This window comes from Pteropus alecto, unplaced genomic scaffold (assembly GCF_000325575.1).
Source record: "Pteropus alecto unplaced genomic scaffold, ASM32557v1 scaffold7, whole genome shotgun sequence".
NCBI classification, from domain to species: Eukaryota; Metazoa; Chordata; class Mammalia; order Chiroptera; family Pteropodidae; genus Pteropus; species Pteropus alecto.
The window spans coordinates 14,460,952-14,482,440 of record NW_006494614.1 but is presented as its reverse complement, the minus strand read 5'-3'; the positions used below and the strand labels follow the sequence as shown (position 1 = coordinate 14,482,440).

General features: G+C 34.8%; 1 protein-coding gene across 2 annotated transcripts in view; it reads right to left on the bottom strand.

Moving 5' to 3' along the window:
- Positions 1-19,335, bottom strand: part of IBTK (inhibitor of Bruton tyrosine kinase) — a 77,120-nt gene extending 57,785 nt beyond the window's left edge. The window contains exons 1-8 of one of the 2 annotated variants that reach the window (XM_015600424.2): positions 19,124-19,335; positions 11,233-11,924; positions 9,332-9,428; positions 8,103-8,227; positions 4,743-4,853; positions 3,577-3,747; positions 1,996-2,113; positions 1,726-1,906 (exon numbers count right to left, since the gene is read on the bottom strand). In XM_015600424.2, coding sequence (XP_015455910.1) covers positions 1,726-1,906; positions 1,996-2,113; positions 3,577-3,747; positions 4,743-4,853; positions 8,103-8,227; positions 9,332-9,428; positions 11,233-11,553 — 1,124 coding nt within the window. In that variant the 5' untranslated portion in view covers positions 11,554-11,924; positions 19,124-19,335. The remainder of the gene's footprint in view (positions 1-1,725; positions 1,907-1,995; positions 2,114-3,576; positions 3,748-4,742; positions 4,854-8,102; positions 8,228-9,331; positions 9,429-11,232; positions 11,925-19,123) is intronic. The other variant, XM_006926357.3, reaches the window with a different exon arrangement.
- Between the last annotated feature and the right edge of the window lie 2,154 nt (positions 19,336-21,489).

The following is a 21,489-nucleotide window of genomic DNA, read 5'->3' as shown; positions in this document are numbered from 1 at the left end:
TGATGGCTGTTTCTTCCGATGGCAAGTTCTTTACTCCCAAAAGCCTCTACCTATATGCATGCTAATGCATGCGTGCAGTCTAGATTAAATAACATTAAAAACTACTAAGTATATTTGCATTTTAACAGAAAAGAACAATTTTAAACCTCAAAATAGAAATCCTTAATTTCAGCTATGAATAAATAAACTACCATGAAAATCATCAGTATTGTTAATTTAATAATTCATTCACTAACCGCATATTTCATTAGATCTGCATATGTGATGTGTCTATAGTACTGTGTGAAACCTGCCTGCTGCTATTCCAATGACTGTCCTCCCTTTAAGATATGCCTGTATTAAAAAAATGTTTTTCATTTCAAAATGACTATGTTATAAAATCTGTAACAAAAGAATTTCCTTAGTGAAAACTTGGATATATCTTAAATTTATGCAAATTTAATGTTATCAGGGAAGGTTTTATAAATGTTAACTGAAAACAAAACCTAACATCCCACAAATCACTTCATGCTCAGAAAAAAATTAGTGAGTTCTAAGAAACATGTATGTTTACATTTTCATGTTTCTGTAACTGAAATACGACCTACAACTGATAACCTTCCAATTGTTGTACATAGAAAGTAAGTTATAACAAATTGATGGTTGTCATTTTAAGCTCATGAGCTGTAACTTCACGATTGGTATCTATTTATGAAGTTACCATCTCATTTACATTAGCAAAACCTCATTTTGTTCCATTTCAGTTACAATGCCTAATTGCTTTCAAAGTTAGATGGCTATTCTCTAGAATTCCTGTACAATACAGGTCTCACTAATTGAGCTACACTTTTCCAGAGTCAAATATCTATTTTTCTATTTATATTTATCATTATAGTTATACAATATCAAGAAATATTATATAAACCAATAAAATATTAGTCTGAAAAGCATGTTTTATATAAAAGTTGAATACTTTGAAAACCATGATAAATATAAACAACAAAAAACTGCTATCAAATCAGATATGGATCGACTGACTATAAAAGAATGAAAATATATGAAAAATAGATGATTCTGCACTTAACTTACTTCATGATTGTTTTTTAAGCACTTGCTCCTTAAATCATTCAAAATGAAATCAGAGGTGACAGTATGAATGTAATGGTTTATGCAGGGAAGACAGGGAACGCCAACTACTTTAGTTTTATGATTTCTGCTTTAACTGGCTTTCTGATTACCAACCAATAGTTTACTGCATGCTACTATAACATGCTTTCAGATAACAGGCTATACAAGTACAGAGATAAATAATATACCAGTTAGGTATAAACACTTGGACTGCATAGACAGTCTATGGCATATTATTGTTTTTTTTTTAAATAAGTGTACAATATAAAAAAAGACTACACATGAACCAATGATGATTATGTCACAAAGCAAAAATTATGATTAATCTAGTTTTGTTCACCAAAAACATAAAAAAAGGAAACTTATAGGTCATATCTAACCATATGTTATCATAATTCAGAAATACTGTTTTACAACTTACAAAGAACTTTTACATATATTCACTGGATTCTTGCCAAAAGACTAAGATCATCGGAGGCAAAAACTCCTGACTCCCCCCCCGGCCCCATTCAATTTTCTCCATTTGGCATTTCAGAGCATAGCATAAAGCTAATGCTGTTATATGCTGGAAGAGTTGAACTATTATTAAAGTTACATTTCTTTCATAGAAATACATACTTAGAAGCCATCTTCTTGCACTGATAGTCTGCAAGTAAATAAATATCTCCCCTTGCAGTAACACAGACTGTGGCCCCATCACTTGCAGCAACCAAAGACAGAGTGACATCCTTATGATGAAGGGCGGAGACTTGACGAGGAGCAGTTACACACTTTTCTCCATTGGGATCTAATAAATAACCTAAAAAATTACACAAATAAACAAATTACGAAATATCCATTTCAAGAATCCAATTTATTTTTCAGATACGGTCATCCAAGATTCCTTACCCAGTTGTCCACCATTTAGGCCCATAGTGTAAACAGCTTCTCTAGTCCACAGCACTGTATGAAATTTGCCTGCTGCTACTCCAATAATTGTCCTTCCTTTCAGATATTTTGCCTGCATCTATTCGAAAAGATAAATAAGACTGCAGTTTACTATGTATGAATCAGTACATTTTTACAAAGATCCAGTACACCAGGGTAACAAATATATGGCATACTTGCTACCAGTGACCCCTCAAATGCTAATGGCAGGAGTCACTAAAAGATCTCAGCATTAATACTGACACCCCAACTCTTAGAACACGATTTTAACATGTAAAAAATTGACATGGAATAAAAACCAAATCACTAAACTTTTGTTAACAAGCAATATGCAAAACAGGCATTCTCATTCTTATTAGAAAATATGGTACTTTTAAATTCGACATATCCAGAGTCTCTCAACAGTGGCTCTAATGGCATTTTGGGACAAATGAGTCTTTGTTCTGGGGGATTGTCTTGCGCATTGCAGGAGATACAGCAGCATCTCTGGACTCAACCCACTAGATGTCAGTAGCACCACTTCAACCCCTGCCCACAGTTGTGACATCTAAATATGTCTCCTGACGTGGCAAAATGGCTCCTGGGGGGGCAAAACTGCCCCCAGTTGAGAATACTAGTTATGTCTACATTAACCCAATGCTCTGAGGTAGTCGCATAATAAGAAAAATGGGAGTAAAATTTACCATTCCTAAACAATTCTACAAAATGATTAAATATCCATAAATTCTACAGGTAGAGAAAATGGATCTCCTAAAAAGTACCACAGATTGGAGACTACTTCTAATTATTTTCTGGTAATTCCTATTGACTCATTAGTTATTCGAGAAGGAAAATCATTGGATTTAAAAGTTTATTAATAAAAAAATATATATCTAAAAGGCAAAAACAAACAAAATGTATATCTAATAATAGTTTTAAATCTGGAAGATTAAACCAGTGAAGAAATTTAATAACAGAAATACAAAACTTTATGAGCTAAAAACACATTTGTTATGGATAATGACTCTATTAAATTAGAATACCAGTCCCAGTTCTGTGTACTAGATCCTGAAGTTGAGAAAAGGGTACCTTCTGATGGTGGTTGTGAAAATGGAAGGGGGAAAGTAGAACAAAGAACAGTGGCTTTTGGATCTATGTCCCTTCACATCAACTTGCCAGGTGTGATTCCTGTGCGTAAGCATATTTACAATGAACCCAATAAGCTCAGGTTTCTGGGTGCCTCACTTGCATAACCCATTTTGTATCTGTAAACATCACATTTTTTTCTTAAGGAGGTCTTAAATCCAAAATACTGGATTCCTCTTCTGTTTATGAGTACTTAAAAGTTAATCTAAGGCAGTTTGGTACCTAATTTCCCAAGTGCTTTCTTTCTTACTCCAAACAAATACTAATTTGTACTATGCTTAATTTTTCCTGTGAAAAATAAAGTATATACCATTGAATGTAAGTAAAATAAATTACTCTGTCAATATACTCATTCTTTTTGTCCATATAGGTTTTATAGCAAATAGTTACCTTATTGTTTAAAAATGAGAAGTTTACCTGTCTGGGCACATTACAACTGGAAGGTGGAGGAATAATTCCTAATTGATGAAAAATATTTAGACCAAATGTATAAACACATCCATCTTCAGTTAATACAACAGTGTGATCCTCAGCAGCTGCCACTTGGGAACAATTATGACCACTCAGTCCTTCCACAAGCCTAGGGACCTACAAAATAAAATTAATTTTAGTATAATATATTAACCCTTTACATAGAAATACAAATAGAATCTGATAATACTATGGCCAAAATGACATGACTGATATGACTCTACATAGGTAAACTCTACAATTCAGCAAGGGGCAGATGAGTTTAATAGGATATGGACACTGGTTTATGAGGAAAATATAAAACCCCAGTAAGACATTTCAATAAAATTATTTGATTTAACAAATTATTTTGGAGCCCTTATCGTACACCAAGTACAAATCTGTTTGGAATGAATAAAGGGAGCTTTTCAGCTAAAGTATTCATTGGTGTATTGAAGAAACAAATAAAAATACAGAAAACAATGCATCCCTTTAACGAGTAACCAAACATACGACCTCCTTTGGAGTCATCTGTCCTGGGTTCAAATCTTAATTCTGCATTTACTAACTATTTGATCTCAATCGATCTCTTGTCTTCTTTACCTGAACACAAAATAATAGTATTTTATATAATAGGACTGGTGTTAGAAGTAGATGAGTTGGTAAGTATAAAATATAACAGTCTCTGACATAGAGAAAGCAATCAATAAATAATTACCATTACTATTGTTATTGTGTATAAGATGAGGATAATACCTATAACCTCACAGGTTGTTGTCAGTCTTTATGAACAATGCCTAGAATAAACTTTCAAAAAATGGAAACTGTTGTCATAGTTCTCTCTTTCCTTTTGAAAGCACCGTTAAATTAATGATAAATACATCAGTAGTCCCTTCCCAATATTTGCTATAAGGAAAATATAATTTTTCTTTGATGCTTTATAATTTTACGTATCTAAATGCTTAATTTGAACATGATATATCAGAGAGATTATCAATTTTTTAAAATCTATTATCAACTGGCATTTTATGTTCTCTTTATGCTGGTTAAAAACTTTTTTTAGTTAACTGAAGCTTCCAGTTTATCAAAATTTTACTGAAGTTACCTAAACTGTGTAATGACATTTCAATTACCAAGCATGTCTGTTCATCTCCATGGCCTAAACGTCCTCCAGGACCATGACCGCAGGTGTAAACCTGCCCTTTTTGAGACAGAAACACTGAGTGAAATTTACAAAGCACCACCTATGGGAAAATAAGAGAATATTATTAAAATTCTCTGAATGAAATATCTTTATTTTATTTAAAAAAAAGAAATTAATAGAATATTGCTAATTGTTTAAGCTGGATGATGGGTACGTGGGATTCATTATACTATTCTCTCTGTACACATTTAAAGGTTTCTGTAATAAAAAATTAGAAATATACGTTTTACTTTAAAATTACGTCTAAAAACAGTCATACAGAAAAAAAAAAAAAAAACGAGGAATTAAGCAAGTGTTACCCACGGAAGAAACTAAACAAAGGAAAATGCAAATCTTCAGTCTTCAGAAGTAGCCAGCTGCTTTCCAACTTCAAACACCCAAACAGTAACAATTTAGCAAAGTGCAATATGAACCATAAAGATTACCAAATAGTGACTATATTATTAAATAGTGGAAATTTCTTAAGAGTATTTTTTAAAAACAAGAACATCACCTATACGTGGGGAGTGCAGGGTAGACAGAATGTCCTTTTTATACCTCTAATTCTGTCTAATATATCTTTAATATCATTATATGCCTTTAAATAATTTCATATTTATTTTCAAGTTTTTCTCTCTTCCCTGCTTCCTTCCTTATCTGCCTCCTTCCCAACACCCTCCTTACCCTCTGACAAAGACATATTCACTTATCCTTACTAGAAGACAAGGGTACTGAAATGGTTGAACTGCATCAGCAAAAGAACTGGAAACCAAGAGCAGTTTCAAATATGCATGTACTTACATATCTAACCCTCAGGCTGTACCTGGCTATTTTTCAGTGCATCTAATAATGCAGGGTATTATTTTACCTTAATACCATTTTAAAATCCTCTTTTATTTTTAACAATTATTTACACATATTTCTCATGCCACCTATAAACATTTCTAACTTAAGATGCAAAAAGATGATGGAGAAATAAAGAAATCCTAGAATTATTTTCCAGAAAGTGAAATTCTTTTGGAAAATAAGAAAAATTATAAGCGGACTGCAAACTCTATTTATACATATCCTTAAACCACTCGGAGAGTTCTATAAATGCATGTGCCCATCATAAGTAATGAAAAAAGTCATCATCTCACAAATACCGGAAAAGTCTAAAAAGAAAACAAAATTATATTTGAATTTATAATAGTTAGACTTTGTAAGAAAAAAATCATGTTATGAAACCAGAAACATATTTTGTTCAATTTTACATTCAATATTAGAATGCTTTTCTACAATTTCTGACTTCTACTATATTAAACAACCAATACCAGAACTTAAGACCTCGACTTTAAAACCTCTAAATTTTTTAAGGAAATAATTGAACATGGCTTTTCATCTTAATTCTCAGGACTATATTATGCTAATATTAACAATCTCTATCCCATGGTAGTTAATTCATTTGGTACCATACTACAGAATCAGCATTTTATCAGTGACTAATGGGACTCTCTATATAACTGGCGCTCAGTAAATGTTCCCATAAACTTGTTTCCTCTTTTCTGACTGAAATTTACAGTTTTCCTTCCTCTAAAACATGCCCATAGTGCTTGCTTCAACCCTTCGTCTGTGGTAAATAAAATCTCTTACATCCTTAATCTCTTCACAAAATACTCTTGCCTTACCTGAATGTAGCTTTCTCTTTGGGTGTACTGTTTCATCCATAACCCTACCAAGTGGAATGTGCTCAGTTTTTCTATAACACATATATCTTGGGGATCAGAAGTTACAATAAGCCTCTGGTTTCCTAATGCCACCATTATGCCTTCATTCTTGTGTACAATCCCTGCTCTTGAAAAAGATCTTAGTTCATAAACTCTGATACCATACACTAATTCAAAAAAAGAAAAACATATCTTTCTGAAGTACCCCAACTCTGATCAATCATTAGTGGCTGCTGATGGTGGAATACCATTTTAAGGAGGATTCTGAAGACCTGTTCAGGCTAGGTTTAAAATACACACACACACACACACACACACACGCGCACGCGCGCGCACGTGAGGCGGGAGGGAAGAGTGGGGGAAGGGGAGAGAGCTGGGGAACATGTTGTAATTGACTAGCATGGTCTACCAAATGTTCTGGACTAATTGAGGGTGGGAGCAGCTCGTTTGCCACCCCTGTTCTAACTGCTTACCATGCTGCTCATCTCCTTCACATTCACTAGAAACTCTAAGATTAGGCTTATGACTCCTATCCATCTAAGTTCCTTCATTGTCCTAAGTTCTTTATATATCTATGTAGATGGTTCACCAGAATCCTAGCTTTCATGACACAAGTCTACCCCTTACTTCTCTAGTCACTCTTCATTACCATAGGGGCTCCTGTTCCTGGCCTCTCAAATTTTAATATTCTCTAGAGTTTAACTCTTCTATTTCATTTTTTTAAAAACTGCTAATTGTGATGCATTAGGTAATGACTTTTGTTGTGAAAAAGTCTTCTACAGAGCCTTCATATGGTGTCCACATAAGTTATCATTAGAATATTTTTGGGAAAGACAGGGAATGATATTACACCAAGAAAATAATCAGACAGATATGAACTCAATAGACATGTTCTAAAGTATAATCCTCAGGATCGAGAAATTGAGATTTATAGCTTTAAAAAATAAGTCAGTAGCAAAAATAACACTTTGGTCTTGTTAAATTTAAATACTTTGAAAGAATGTCCAGAGTACAACTGAAATAAAGCTCAAGAAAAAAGCTGAGACTAAAGATATAAATTACACACACACATATATACACACATACACATACAAAGTGGTATAAAGAAAGATGAGTGTATCAACAGTAGTAAAATCCAAGGAAGTGGAAGATATCCAGCATAATGACAGAACCTTTACAATTACATCAATTAATTTTATGATTACTTATATTTAAGTACTCAGGTTCATTTACCTAAAACTAGCAACACTGAGTTTCTACAATGAATTCACTTGAAAAACAACTAGAAGAACTCTTAATTTTTGTTACAAAAGCTAGAAAAATCAAAGAAGCTCTACTTTTTTAAAGTTAAATTAACATCTGTATAATGCCTTCTAATTTCTAACACTGCTTGACACATCTCAGTTTTATGGTATTTCACACAGTCTAAATACATTTAAGGCTAACTAAATCTAAACTAGAATTAATGAAGTTGACTGATTTCTTTACTCGAACATGTTATTATATCTTCAACAAAGTTAGCATAATCCAAATGAAAAGATGAACTATCAAATACAGAAGTTCTTTTTAATCTCTACAAGTACATAGATTGTACTTCAAAATACCTGCTTAATATAAACTCCACTCCTGGAGAACAGATCCACCAATTCTGGATGATGTTTGCTATTCTGGCTTCCATGACCCAGGGTAAAATTTGTATTATCTCCCCAAGTGTAGACATCTGTAGGATCTAAAATAAAAATTAGGTTTACATTCTTTTACATTTTAAAACAAACATCAGTGTAGTTTGATCAATTACAGATATAGTCCACTAATCAGTTTACCTCAAACATTAGTCTTTACAGGAACTAATTTAACTACCATATTTAGAAAGATGCTGCCAATGCTCTCTTTTAAATTATAAATCTATTAACCTTATATAATTCTGGGACTATAAATGAGAAAATCGAAATCAGCACAGGCCTGTCTCTCAATGTAAGCAATCTAATATTTGTTTCTTGTTTCTTCGGCAGTTCAAGTTTAACTGCCAAATAAGTAAAATACCACCTACCATATCCCCTTAGTTTCCATGAAAATAATAGTTATTTAAAATGTTATTAATATATATATAAAGGTTCTAAATGAAGCAAATGTGATGTTACTGTTTCTACATAAGAGTTAACTTTCAACAGTTTGCTCTTAACATACGCAAAAATCACACTGCTGATTAGAGTATCCATTACACTGGGATAAAAATCAAAGCTAAGTTTATGATATAAATCTTCATTTTTATTTTCCAAGGCTCATATAATTCCATTATAACTGTAACTTGCAAAACTGTGTCCAAGGTAGAATAAAATGAAGAATGAGTCCTTACTTAGCTCGCTCACTACTTAAATACAAACTACAGAGTACTCCCATTTAAATCTCTTCTCTTTTTCCACCAATTTCCATTTCCAGAGCTCAAAGGGTAAATAAATTGGAGGGATAAGCAGAACTAGAAGAATGTGTGGGTAGAAGAATCACTTCCTTTTTCCCTCTACCTTAAATGCTGATGTTACTTTCTAGTTGCACATTAATGACTTTACAGTAGTTAACAATTCTAACTGCCTTCCTTCTTTAGGCCGTGTTTTTACTCTAATAGACATATACAGATTAAAACTGAAAAATGCAAAATAAATTGAAGTGCTGTGAATGGGAAACCAAAATTGTCAACCAATAAACATCAAAGTTAAAGTTCTTTGCAGATATCCACACGCAAATAAATTTTCTCAGATATTTTAATAAGAATAAAATTTCATTAAAATTTTCTAAAGCTGTACTCTAATGGAATATATATGTGGAATTTTCTTACCAGTATTTTTGAATACTACATGAGCTGGTCTATCTTTCATTACAAGATCCAAAGCCGACAAGCCTTCTTTATCTTGAATATACAAGCTAACTCCATGCTAATAAAAAAAAGGAAAAAAGTATGTATGTATATAATTGGATATATATATTTTAACGTTTGTGCATGATCAGAATAACTTCTTATTCGTATTTATCAAAAGCCAGAAGATCAAGCTCATAAATACATTAAAAAATATTTACTAACAATTATCTATGAACACATTTTTTCTTACACACTGAAGAGAACTAAGAAAAATCAAATATCCAATACTTGGTGGAATAAGAAAGGGTCAAAAAAACATAAAAAAATAAAATAAATAACATTCAAAATCAGAATGAACATGATGTGAGAGTTTTCCTTGGTAAGGCAGGTCTGGTCGCCTATGAGGCTCCAGCTCTTGGACCTGTCTGTGTCAGTGTGTATGTACACACGTATACACTTTTTTTGTATGTGAAAAGCAATATTCTATGTCCAAGCAAGGGCTGCAAAGATTTCAAGGCAATGGCAGAATAATACTTATACTAGGATTTACTGTTTATAAATATAATGTGATCACCTATGCTCCATATCTTTTTGCCTTGAATTCCATTATATTATTGGCATTAATATAATTATTTTTATTTATGTGATAATGTTCTCACCTTTCTACTTAAAAATTTTTATAGCATTAATTATGGCCTCTTATAAATCACAGTTAGATCATATCTGAAAAATATCTTCATAGAAATTTCTTACCCCTTAAATTTGTACCACCACCACCACAATAACCAACACTCACCTATCTTTCTCTATAAAAGATTATAATAAGGGAATTAAACTAATACCCAAAACTTTTAGATATAAGAGGAATTAACAATAATTAAACTTAAGGAAAGTTTTTTCCTCATTGAAACTCCCTGGAGAAAAAAAAATGAGGAAGGTACTACTGTTCTCTTTTCATAGATGAACTTGAGGTTCAAGATTTAGTAACTTCTCCAAGATGACTCAGTAATTAGACCTAGATAATCTAACTCCAAAAAAGGATATTTTACTATAAATATAGACTGAAAATTACTTTGATCAGTTAATGTCACTAAATAAAGACCACTATGTAAATACTTTTTTAAAAGTCAAAAATTGATGAATAAACCAAAGATAACCTCCTGAATGTGACAACAAGTTCCCTGAGGACAAGAACTGCTTTGTTCTTCTCTGGGTCCTCCACAAACAAGGCAAAATGCCAATACAAAAGAAAATTGTTCAGTTTAAAACTCATGACTTCTGATAGTGAGTTTTTGCATTCAATAGTAAAATGACATTGGGGCATATCTCAAAATATTTCATTATTTAGCTATACAGTACAACAAATATAGACTTAATCTACTTGATGGGAAATTTCAAATAGATTAAGCTGATTCTAATAATTTTTAAAGAATTATAAACATTTTATCCCAGCCAAACAAGAAATTAACCATTCAAAAGCACAGACCCTAAGTCATGTATTTCAATAACTAGTGCCCTTTTAAAGTAGTTAAAATAGTTTTATACAAAAGTAAACCATACTTCTGAAAAATACTAAAAGATACACAGTACTGACTGAATGATAAAACACCTGAGACTTCAAAGTAACATGGGATGGAGAAAGTCAGTGAGACAAAACTGGCCAACAGTCATATATTGTAAACTTCGGTATATGTTTACAATTTTATATCATAAGAAGTTTAAATAAAAATATATGAGATTTGATCCTAAAGATGAGTTATAACCATAAAAATTATCAATTAATAAGAACTCAAAACTTTTTAGGAAATTAAGTGGGGTGTATGGAATAAAGAAAAACACATGCCAAACCATATATTTTTAAATAAACAAATGATACTTACCTTCAATAGAGACCAAACACAATCAATATGTCCATAAAATATGCTTCTGTGCAAAGCTGTCCATCCTGACTCCTTGTCTTTCACCAATGGATCCACTCCTTTCTCAATAAGCCATTCTAACACTCCTTTCTGACCACAAGAGGAAACAAGGTGGAGGGCATTTCTGCCAAAGGCATCCTTGATAGTTGCAGCATTATAACAATGACTGGAGAGAAAGGCTTTAATCTGGTTTTCGTTCCCCTTGGTTACTACAGAAAGGACATCCAAAGCATGCTTCAGGGATCGACATTTTGATGTGCAGTCAGGGATGGAAGAATTCATCCTAAATGTTTTTGTACTGTTTACTTCTTCAGAATAGTCAGACAAGACTAATTTTAAAAAATGAAAAAGCCAGGACACAAAAGTGCTTTCAGAAAGGTTAATAGAGAATAAATGGCCTGTTTAGGATTATAATTTAAATCCTCATGGCAAGAGTATAAAACTATAAATCTTTGTACAATTTCTTTTGGCACTTAAATCAAAAAATTATAAATAGCTCTATAAAGTTTATATCAAATACAAGTTCTTGATTTAAAAAAAACCTGTGCAGTTTATAAATTATTCCTGGAGTCAAGCACCAAGGGGGAGTGAGGAGGGGAACTCCCCCTCCACACTGTCTGATCCGTTTAAATATCCATAATTGCAAGGGTGACCTATAAGAGAAAGGGAAAGGAAGACAAAGTAAAACTACAAAATCTATCTCTCACTCTCCTAAAGTACTTTACAATACAACTACTTTCATATTTAAGTGCCCCTAACTCCTACTAAAAAAAAAAAAAAAAAGTATCAACTTTTACCTTCACATCTGTAGTATTCTATATCTACATCAGTCATCCTCACCTTTTTTCCAGTCTCATGTTTAAGGCTAACCTCTGTGTCTATACTCTGGAGTCTACCTCTTTTCTTCTAAAACTTTCATTCCTTCTCTCCTGTATTTTTACAGTCTACTGGCTATGTCCCCCACAAGCTATAAACACACTTAAATCTACCATCTTTATAGGAATTTCATCCCAAACCCTCACCCCTTAAATCTATATCATCACCACCACCAAGCACCACAATAAACAACACTCTAATCATTTAATTTTTACTAAGTCCTTGCTCTGTGCTAAGATTCTCTCTGCCTAAAAGGTCCTTCAACATAGGAGATGATAATTAAAGAACAGGTATCAAAACAACTGGAGAGCTTTACACAAAAAAAAAAAACTTTAGATATTTACTTTATACTTTAAACCAATATAAATTCTAGACAGCTCAAAGACAAATAGAAAAAAATGACATCTTAAAAGCACTAGATGAAAACATAGGAGACTCTTTTTTATAATCTCAAAGCACAGAAGGACTAAGTATGACTTGAAATCCAAAAATTATAAACAAGATTAATTCAATTAATTTAAAACCTACATGAAAAAAATTTTAAGAGAAAAATCTTCTCTTATAGTCTCTACAAATCATTAAGAGATCAACAAAACAAAAGTCAAAGAATATGACATTTCTCCAAAAAGAAGAAATTTAAATGGATTTTTTAGAAAAGAAGCTCACCCCACACAAAAGAAATGCAAATTACAACTATGAGATACCATTTTTAGCTATCAGAATTGCAAAGATTAAAAAGGTTGATATTACTACACACTGATGAAGCTGTGAGGAAATAGGAACTCTACACCATTGCTGGTGAGAGCATAAATTAGTACCACTTCTATGTTGAGTAATTTACTAATACGTATCAAAATGTAAAATACACATTCCTTCTGACCCAAACAATTTTACCCCTAGGAATTTATCCTGTAAAAATATATCCATGTGTGAAATGGCATAAGTACAAGAACATTCACTGCATCATTGTTTGAAATAGAAACAATGGAAAAAACCTAAATAGTTAAAAAGAAATTATGGTATGCCCATACAAAAGAATCTTTTCATGTATAAATAAACCAGCTACATAATATGATATGAAATAATCTCCAAGATATATTATAAAATGTCTTTTAAAATGAGATGCATTTCTAATACTATTTGTGAAAAAAATGTATATGTATGTACATGTTTATGCTGGAATATGCATGAAAAGAGGTCTAGAATACACCAAAAAAAATGGTTAAAGGTGGTTGCTCTGGGGAAGGGCACCAATGGTTGGAGACAGGAATGGAAGGCAGACTTTTTACTGTGAACAGTACTTTTTACTGTGAACCCTTGTTGAATGCTTTACCATGTGCATAAATATACCTATTCAAAAATAAATGTCTAAAAATATAAATAAATGCTAACATATTGATTAAAGAGGCCACTGGAAAGTATAGAAAACTCAACCATCATATATGAGCCTCATGCTTCCTTTTTCCCAATATGTTACCCTATTTGCTTTGCCCCATTCAGATCTGGAGAAATGAAATATCACTTGTCAACTATTTGATAAAACTACTATTCTTCAGTTTCTTCACTACCCGTTAGAAAACTAACCACAAATATATTAGAAATTTTATATATCTAGAATGGACTACTTTACACTAAGCATTTCTCATCACCTTTTTATTATCAACTCCTAATTATCTTCTTCTTTGTCCTCTGGATTTTAAATTAGTCAATTCATTCATAATGCCTAGTTTTTAAAGCTTTTATAGTAGAAATTCTACACAAATTCTTTTCTCCAAAATATCAAACTATTGTTCTTATACTCCTCAAAATACTTTTTTCACTTTATTTTTAAAATATAAATTTTAAATGATAGAGAAAAAGTTATAAAAAGACTATTTGGAGGGACATACATCAGTTTACATATGCATAGGGGAAACTTCTGTGCACCAGGTACAGACATAAAACATTCCAAAGCTGCACTGTCCACTCCCAAGACTCAGAAGTCCTAAATATAACTAGTTTTTAACTATTCTGATTTCCCCATCTGGAAATGATAGCATAGAACTATATGATTCTTCATCCTTTCTAGCTCCAGTTCCACTTCTACCAGTCTGTAAGTTTTATAATTTGATATTGTCCTTATAAAAATTACCCCCACATTAAAGTATTGATTTGAACTACAAAGTGTTTGGTAGTTAGATGACATAAAGAAAAAGGTAGCAAAGCTTCAAGTAGTTTAAAATGTTAAAACTAGAACACATGATATATAGTAAAATTCAAATGTAGTTAATTTCATTCTGTTGAGGCTTGCCATCATTATATTTTCAAGGTCTCCATAATACCTGAAAGGAACTATTTAACGGTGAATCATTCAAACCCTACGTGAAAGAATTAAGATACAATAGAAAAGATTTCCCTAATATAATTTAAAGGGAAAACAAAAGGATATAAAATATAAAAGTGATAGCAAACTAAAACATATATATACAGAGAGGAGCACATAGAGAATACTATGAATATTAACATGGAAATGACTAAGAGCTAATTTTTTAGAGTCCTATATATTTGGATTCAAATACAGCAATGCCAGCTGTTACCAATTATGTAACGAAAAATTACATAAACTCTCCAAGCCCTCACTTCCTCATCAGAAAATGGAGACAATAACCACCAACCTCAAAGAGTTACTGTAATGATAAATAAAACCGCTTAGCATGGTGTCTGGCACCAAACATACATTCAAGAAACAGTAATTTTTATTACTATTATTTCTTCATTAATGAAAAGGTAACACATTTCAATCCCAAAGTTCATGTTTGAGCTTCACTGTTTCCACTATTTGGTTTTGATGCAAACTCCTCCAACAAAACCACACACACTAAGGGTACCAATGACCTCTGAATTGCCAAATACTTTTGGATACTTTCAGTTCTTATCTTCCTTGTTTTTGAGTCATCAGTATCACATTCTCCTAAGGAATCTAGAAAGGGATGCTGAAAGGCTAGAGAGCCACTGAAGCTTTTAAGCATGGGATCTCCTATCACTTCTTCCAAAAGTATTATTCTTTCCCCTGATCTTCAAATATTTGGCTTCTCTCAATATTCCATCTTCATTCTCCTTTTCCTCTCTACTTCATATTCTCCCAGGATAATTTCAATCTCTCCTGTTAACTTCAACCTACATGTTCATAATCCCCAAATTTGTCTCCTGCCCTCCCATTTAAATTCCAGGCCCATATTTCCAATACCTACTGTAAATGTTATTTATGCATTTAACAAATGCTTATTAAAAGCAAAGAAAGCAAAGGAAACAAATATTTATTTAGCATCTAATACATTTTGGATATTTCACATCACAGAGAGGTTAAGTAAGCCACTCAAATCATACCACCAGTAAAAGACAAGTTAGAACTCAAACACAGATCTGTTTAACAGTAAAATCCAAGCTATTTCTACAGTACTACATCTCTTCTCCAGTGCATCTACAGTTAAGTCACAAGGTACTGGAAAAACAAAAACAAATAGGACTTAAATATTTTAGATAAAATGATAAAATATAGATTCATGGACAATACTTAAGTGAAAGTATAGCTCATTTAACAACTGCATCAACTGAACAAAATTTATTATGTATTATACAGTCTCTACCATCAAAGGGTAGCAGTTTGATAGAGGAGACTGATTTTATTTAAGTAATAAAAATATATCATGACTATAAATCTATGGTAAACAAGTGACTGATAGGAATGGAGAATAGACAAGAGGGATCTAGGGAAATTTCCCACAGGAGATATATAAACTAAGGCTTAAGATGAATACATGTTTGCCTGATAAATTCAGGGTGAGTAGGCACTGGATATAGAAAGAACAGTAAATAAAAAAGCACTAGAAACATCTTGGTCCATTCTGAAAATTCCAAGTAATTCAGAGGACAAAAATGAGTGAGGCCTACTACACATACAAGGATAAACTAGATTATGGACAGCCTTATGTGCCTTTTTAGAGCTAAAGAAAGTGAGCATTTCAGAGACATATTTAGGATCTTGAATTGATCAAATGTGGTGATGACTCCCAGGTTTCTGGCTTGATTACAGACAAAGCAACCAGGAAGAAGTGTGAGGGGTAAATATTTTGGAAATCAGAAAAACAAATGTAAAAAAAGGAATGAATAAAAAAGGTGAAAATTTCTGTTTCATATGTGATGAGTATGAAGTGTTGATGGGAAACTGAGTTGGCTACAGGCAATTGTTCAACCTTAAAGACTGATCTACCTGAAAGGTGTTAGCTAGTAGGTTTAGCCCTCAAGAGTGGCTCACAATCTTACTTATCCTTGGTTGAGTTCAGTTGTCTTCCTAAAACCTAAATTTGATGATGCTATTTTAACATATTCAACCAAAATTAACTAATATCTACACAGACATCTCTCAGAGATACTGCAGGTTCAGTTTCACAACACCGCAATAAAGCAAGTTGTAATCTTTTTGCTAGTGGAGGGTCTAGCCTCCAATTTGTAAAAAAGACAACATCTGTGAAGTGCAATAAAGTGAAATGCAATAACACAAGGCATGCCTGTATTTCATGTGCGAAGAATAGCAGCCCTGTGATCTCAGGAAGAGGATACCAGTTAGGCCTGATAACCATGTAGCAAAGTTCAGACTCTGAATTCAGAACACCTGAGAGAAACCCAGGTAGGCCACTAGCTAAATGACCCTGGGCACATCACAATTTCCTAAGCCTCAATTCTCTCACTTGTAAAAAGGGGATAACAACTACTTATCTCCCGAGTTGTTCTGAAAAATAAATGAGATAATTCATCCATATGCAACTAATTATACTGGTATACAGGTCAGAAAATGCCAAAACTATATTAGAATCCTTGCTGCCTAGAATGCTTCTGACACAAACCTTTACAAGGCGCCCAACTTGCCCATGGCGTACAAACATATCTACCAACTTTTGAACTTTCATATGAACAAGCATAGTGTTTTATATAATGTAGGTTAATTTAATCCCCTTTTCAGCTTCACTGTTGCCCCTGTATATATTAGCTTCATTTTACAATGAGGAAATTGGTGTGAAAGTTTAAGTAACCCATTCAAAATCACACACAAAAGAGTACTCTAGAGTCTATCTACTCTACCCAAAATGCTCTCTCTAAATGCAGTTAAAAAATCTTCAATGAGAAGTAGAATAGTGTAGTAGAAAAAATTACTCTTATTTGTAGTCACAGAACTGGGTTCCTACTATTTAAAACCTTGGCCAAGTAATTTCTCTAATCCTCAATTTCTCTATCTGAAAAATGATAATAACCTGCCTCATAAGTGTGTACTTTGCCTACACATAAAGATTTTAAGCTCCGTAAGGGAAGGGAAGAGAATGTCATACTTTATATTTCTCATAAAATATGTATTCAGGAGGTAGATTTTTTAAAGAGTTGCATATGTTTGTATCTACATTAAATTATTACAAAACTACAAATTAGTGACTCAAAATGGAAGAATTTTAAAAATTTTAAATTCCTTCTGTAAGCCTTGAAAATTAATTTTAAAACACAAATGCTTACTACTTTAAGTAATTAATAATTTAGCTTTATCAATATTGTATTTCATTCTAATGTTTTCTCAACTATAATCTGGGTACAAGAGATACAAATGTCAATACTTTTATCAGTGCAAAACTTATTTTCGCAATAGAAGAATTCCCAAAATTTTAGGGGGCAAGCACATCTCTAGATGTGGCAAAGAATTACCGCCCTATTAATGAAACTAACTTTGACATCGTTTATAATAATTAACCAAGTAATTCTGATCTTCTTTATGTAATAGGTACATTCACTTATGACCTATTGAACTTTATGGTCTCAAAACATGAGGGTTAAAAATGCAATAAGTTCCTTACATGGAATGTAGCATACTAAAATCCCTCAATACAAATTTTTTTTAATTTAAATAATAGAACCATTTTTTAGATTTCTTGAAGTAACTCTGCTTTTACTAAAGCTACTGCAAACATCTATAATATGATTTTATTTAGAAAAAAACAGCTCTTTCTGTCCTCATCTACCTTTATGTCAGTTTCTAAAAACCAATAAACATCAAGGATTTCAAAACAGAAAAAGGACTGAAAAGATCAAGAAGTGGCTATGCAAGGATGTGAATTTACACATCATGGGCACAGACACACTACCACTCATAAAAGTCACATTCTTTCAGTATTCTGATGAATTTCGATTTCTCAAATGCCGTACTTCGAGACATTAAAAAAAAAAAAAGTGCTATATCAATCTCTGCTTCCTGAAAGATATCCTGTCTGGTTAACACAGTTTTATGAACTACGCTGGTAAACAGGAGTCGAGGATATCCAGGGTTAACTATTTCGCTGCGAGGATGTCCAGGGTTAACTATTTCGCTGCTGAAGCAAAACTTTTTTTAGAACCTGGCATGTTACAAGAACAAAAGGCTTCTATATTCTCCAAAGGATATGTGGCCTCCACTCCCCCATCCCCCCTCACCAACCCACCCCCAAAACCGGTGCCTTTTCACACAATCGATTACACTGAATTTCAGTATCCCCACAGCGGACTAAAAGTGTGACCTCACGAAGGACAAACACGCCTCGAGGAATGGCTTTAAATTGATGGCTAGAAGGAAGTGACCAGACAACTATCAGATGCAACTAGCAATGCAACAGCGCCGGAGGGCGTGTCAGGCAGGTCCGCAACGTTATACGTCGCCTGAACAGACCATTCATTCGCTTAGGGAGGAGGCGGGAAGGCGGATGCTGGGACTCAGGACACTCTGCTCGCCCCGCGCCGCCTCGCGCGAAGCCCGGCAGCCTCGACGCCGCTGGGTCCCCTCCCCGCGGTCCATCCCCGCTACTAGAGTCCACGGTCACCCGCACCGTCTGTAAAGTGAATACTGTCCCATCACCCCCGGCTGAAGAGACGCCGTCGTCTCAGCCAGCTCCGCACGGTCGGGCCACGTCGAGCCCTCCCTCACCAGTCGCTAGATGAAAGTGCGCCAGCGGTCTACTCGGGGTGGGTACACAGCTGCGCAGGGACTCATCCTCAATGAAGGCAACAGGAGGAACCGAACAGCGCCAGGGAAGGCCGGTCCCCAGACTCCGGTGAGGTCTGGCCGCGGCAGCAGCTACAGCCGCGATTACAGGCACAGGGCAGGGGAAGCAGGAAAAAAGGGCCGGTGCGGGCGGTACACAGGAACAATACGGACGTTGATTGGCTGAGGCTCGTGTATGCCTCACGAGGATTGGCTGCTGCCTTTCCAGAAGACCTCGCGTGGCAACACCTAAGCTGTGGCCTTTCCCTGGATTTCTAAAAGAGCGTGACCCTGCCGGCCTTGGGGCCACCGGCGCGAGTCGGGTATTGTAGGCCAACAGCGTTCATGAAATGCCCCTTCGGGCCTGCTGTCGCCCAGGTAGAAACGTTGCCGGAGACTTGGAATTCAGGATAAACCCGGGTGGAGAGACAGAGCCCTAGAGATCTGGCGGAATGCCTGGGGCAGTTGGCACCACACAGCAGAAGCCAAAGGCATAGGGATCTTGCACAGTAGAGTTTTCCTCCCGTCGCCCCACTAGTAGGGTCACTGGAAAACCAAAGGCGTTGTTTCTAAGAGGCACAGCCTCGCCTCTCCCTGGCCCGGTCATGCACTTAGATAATCTGAGAGTCACACACTTGGTCAGAAGGTGTCACTGCCTTTGTAGAGTCTGCTATGGAACCAGCAGCTGACCCGGGTCATGCCCCTCGGTTCCGACGCCAGCCTTGCACTATGCTTTTATTCCCCTTTAATTCTGCATCTAATGGAGCGTTTTAAAAGCAGTCGAGTGAAAAAAAAAAAAATTAGGAAAGAAAGTAGCCAAAAATAGTAGCCTATAATCTGTACTACAGTACCTAATGGGAAACACTGCTGCAGAATGCCTCAGACAGTAAGGCACTCAGTAAATGTTTGTTTAAGGAGGGGCAGTGTGACTCAACAACACTAGTTAGAAGTTTGCTGTACAGGTCTGCCACGTTGTCAATTACATAAACCACTTAGTCTCTTATCTAAAAAAACGAAGGAATAGGACTAGATGTCTTAAGGATAGCCCATTCAGGTTTACTCTCTTTTTTGTAGCCTTCCCTGTGGAAGCCCAAAGCCATATGGCTGCTTAGTAATGGGGAAAGGGAGAATAACTAGCTCTCCTGTTGTTGCCCTTTCCAATACAACATTCTGTCTCTTTGCCCGGTATTCTAGGTGCCCAACTTCCTACTTTGACATGTAACAAAAACCAGTTTGTAATGTAAAACTTGAGGGATTCTGAGAATAAACTGTATATAATGATTTTTACATTAAAGAACAAAGAGGCCAGAAATGGCAAGTAAAGCTAATAATGTAAGATATATGCATTGACCTAAGTTCAAATCTTTTATCTGTCTCTTACTTGTATCTGGGCAAGTTAATTAGCTTTTCTGAGCCTTGGTTTCCTCATTTGTAAAATAGGAGCAATAATGAATTTTAGGATCATGAAAATGTAATTGTAGAGATATATATATCACTTAGCAGAGTTCCAAAACAAAATAATATATCATAAATCATAAATGTTACTTTTTATAAATGAAGTATATCCCTAACAGTACAATTATTCCAAGCAGTCATTCATTCATTTTAACAATTGCCAAGTACCAGTATGCTGGCTGGAAAATTACTGCTTGGCTATCGCCCATGGGAACATAACATACTAACAATAAGCTTTCTGCTTCTGTACCCCGCTTGCACACCTGACCTGTGGATTGACAGGTAGTGAATAGGAGAAAAATAGACCTTTGTGTTTAAGACAGAATGAGGAATGGGATTTAGGGCTTAAAAACCCTGTACCTCTACATTTTAGGGCTGCTTAATTTGGGGTCTGCATACCCCTGGCAGACCCCGCTGGCTGAATAAAGAGTGTGTTTCCTATAACTCACTGATTTCCCGTGGTACCTGTATCTTTTGGGGGCTAGTGGCTACAACATTTGGAGGCCCCAGGAGGTCTCAGGGAGTGTCCCTGGGATCTAAGACTGGACCAGCCTCCGAAGCAGTTGCTGTCTCTGTTACGGATTCAAAGGGGTAGCCAACCTGAGATGTTCCATGGCCCTTGAATGCTGTGATGGGTCAGTATGATCGTCAAGGACGCAACCTTTAGGACACGCTCTTTGTTCCTGGTCCCGATGGGAATCTGGAATCTCCGAGGCCTCGGTGTCTGGATAAAAGGTACCTTCCTGTTTCTGTTGACCGGTCAGTGGGGGTCCGTGGAGAGACTGGATGCTGTCATATCTCCCAGACCATGGCCCGGCTGCGGGACGCCGCCTCCTGTGCCCTGTTGTCGGGAT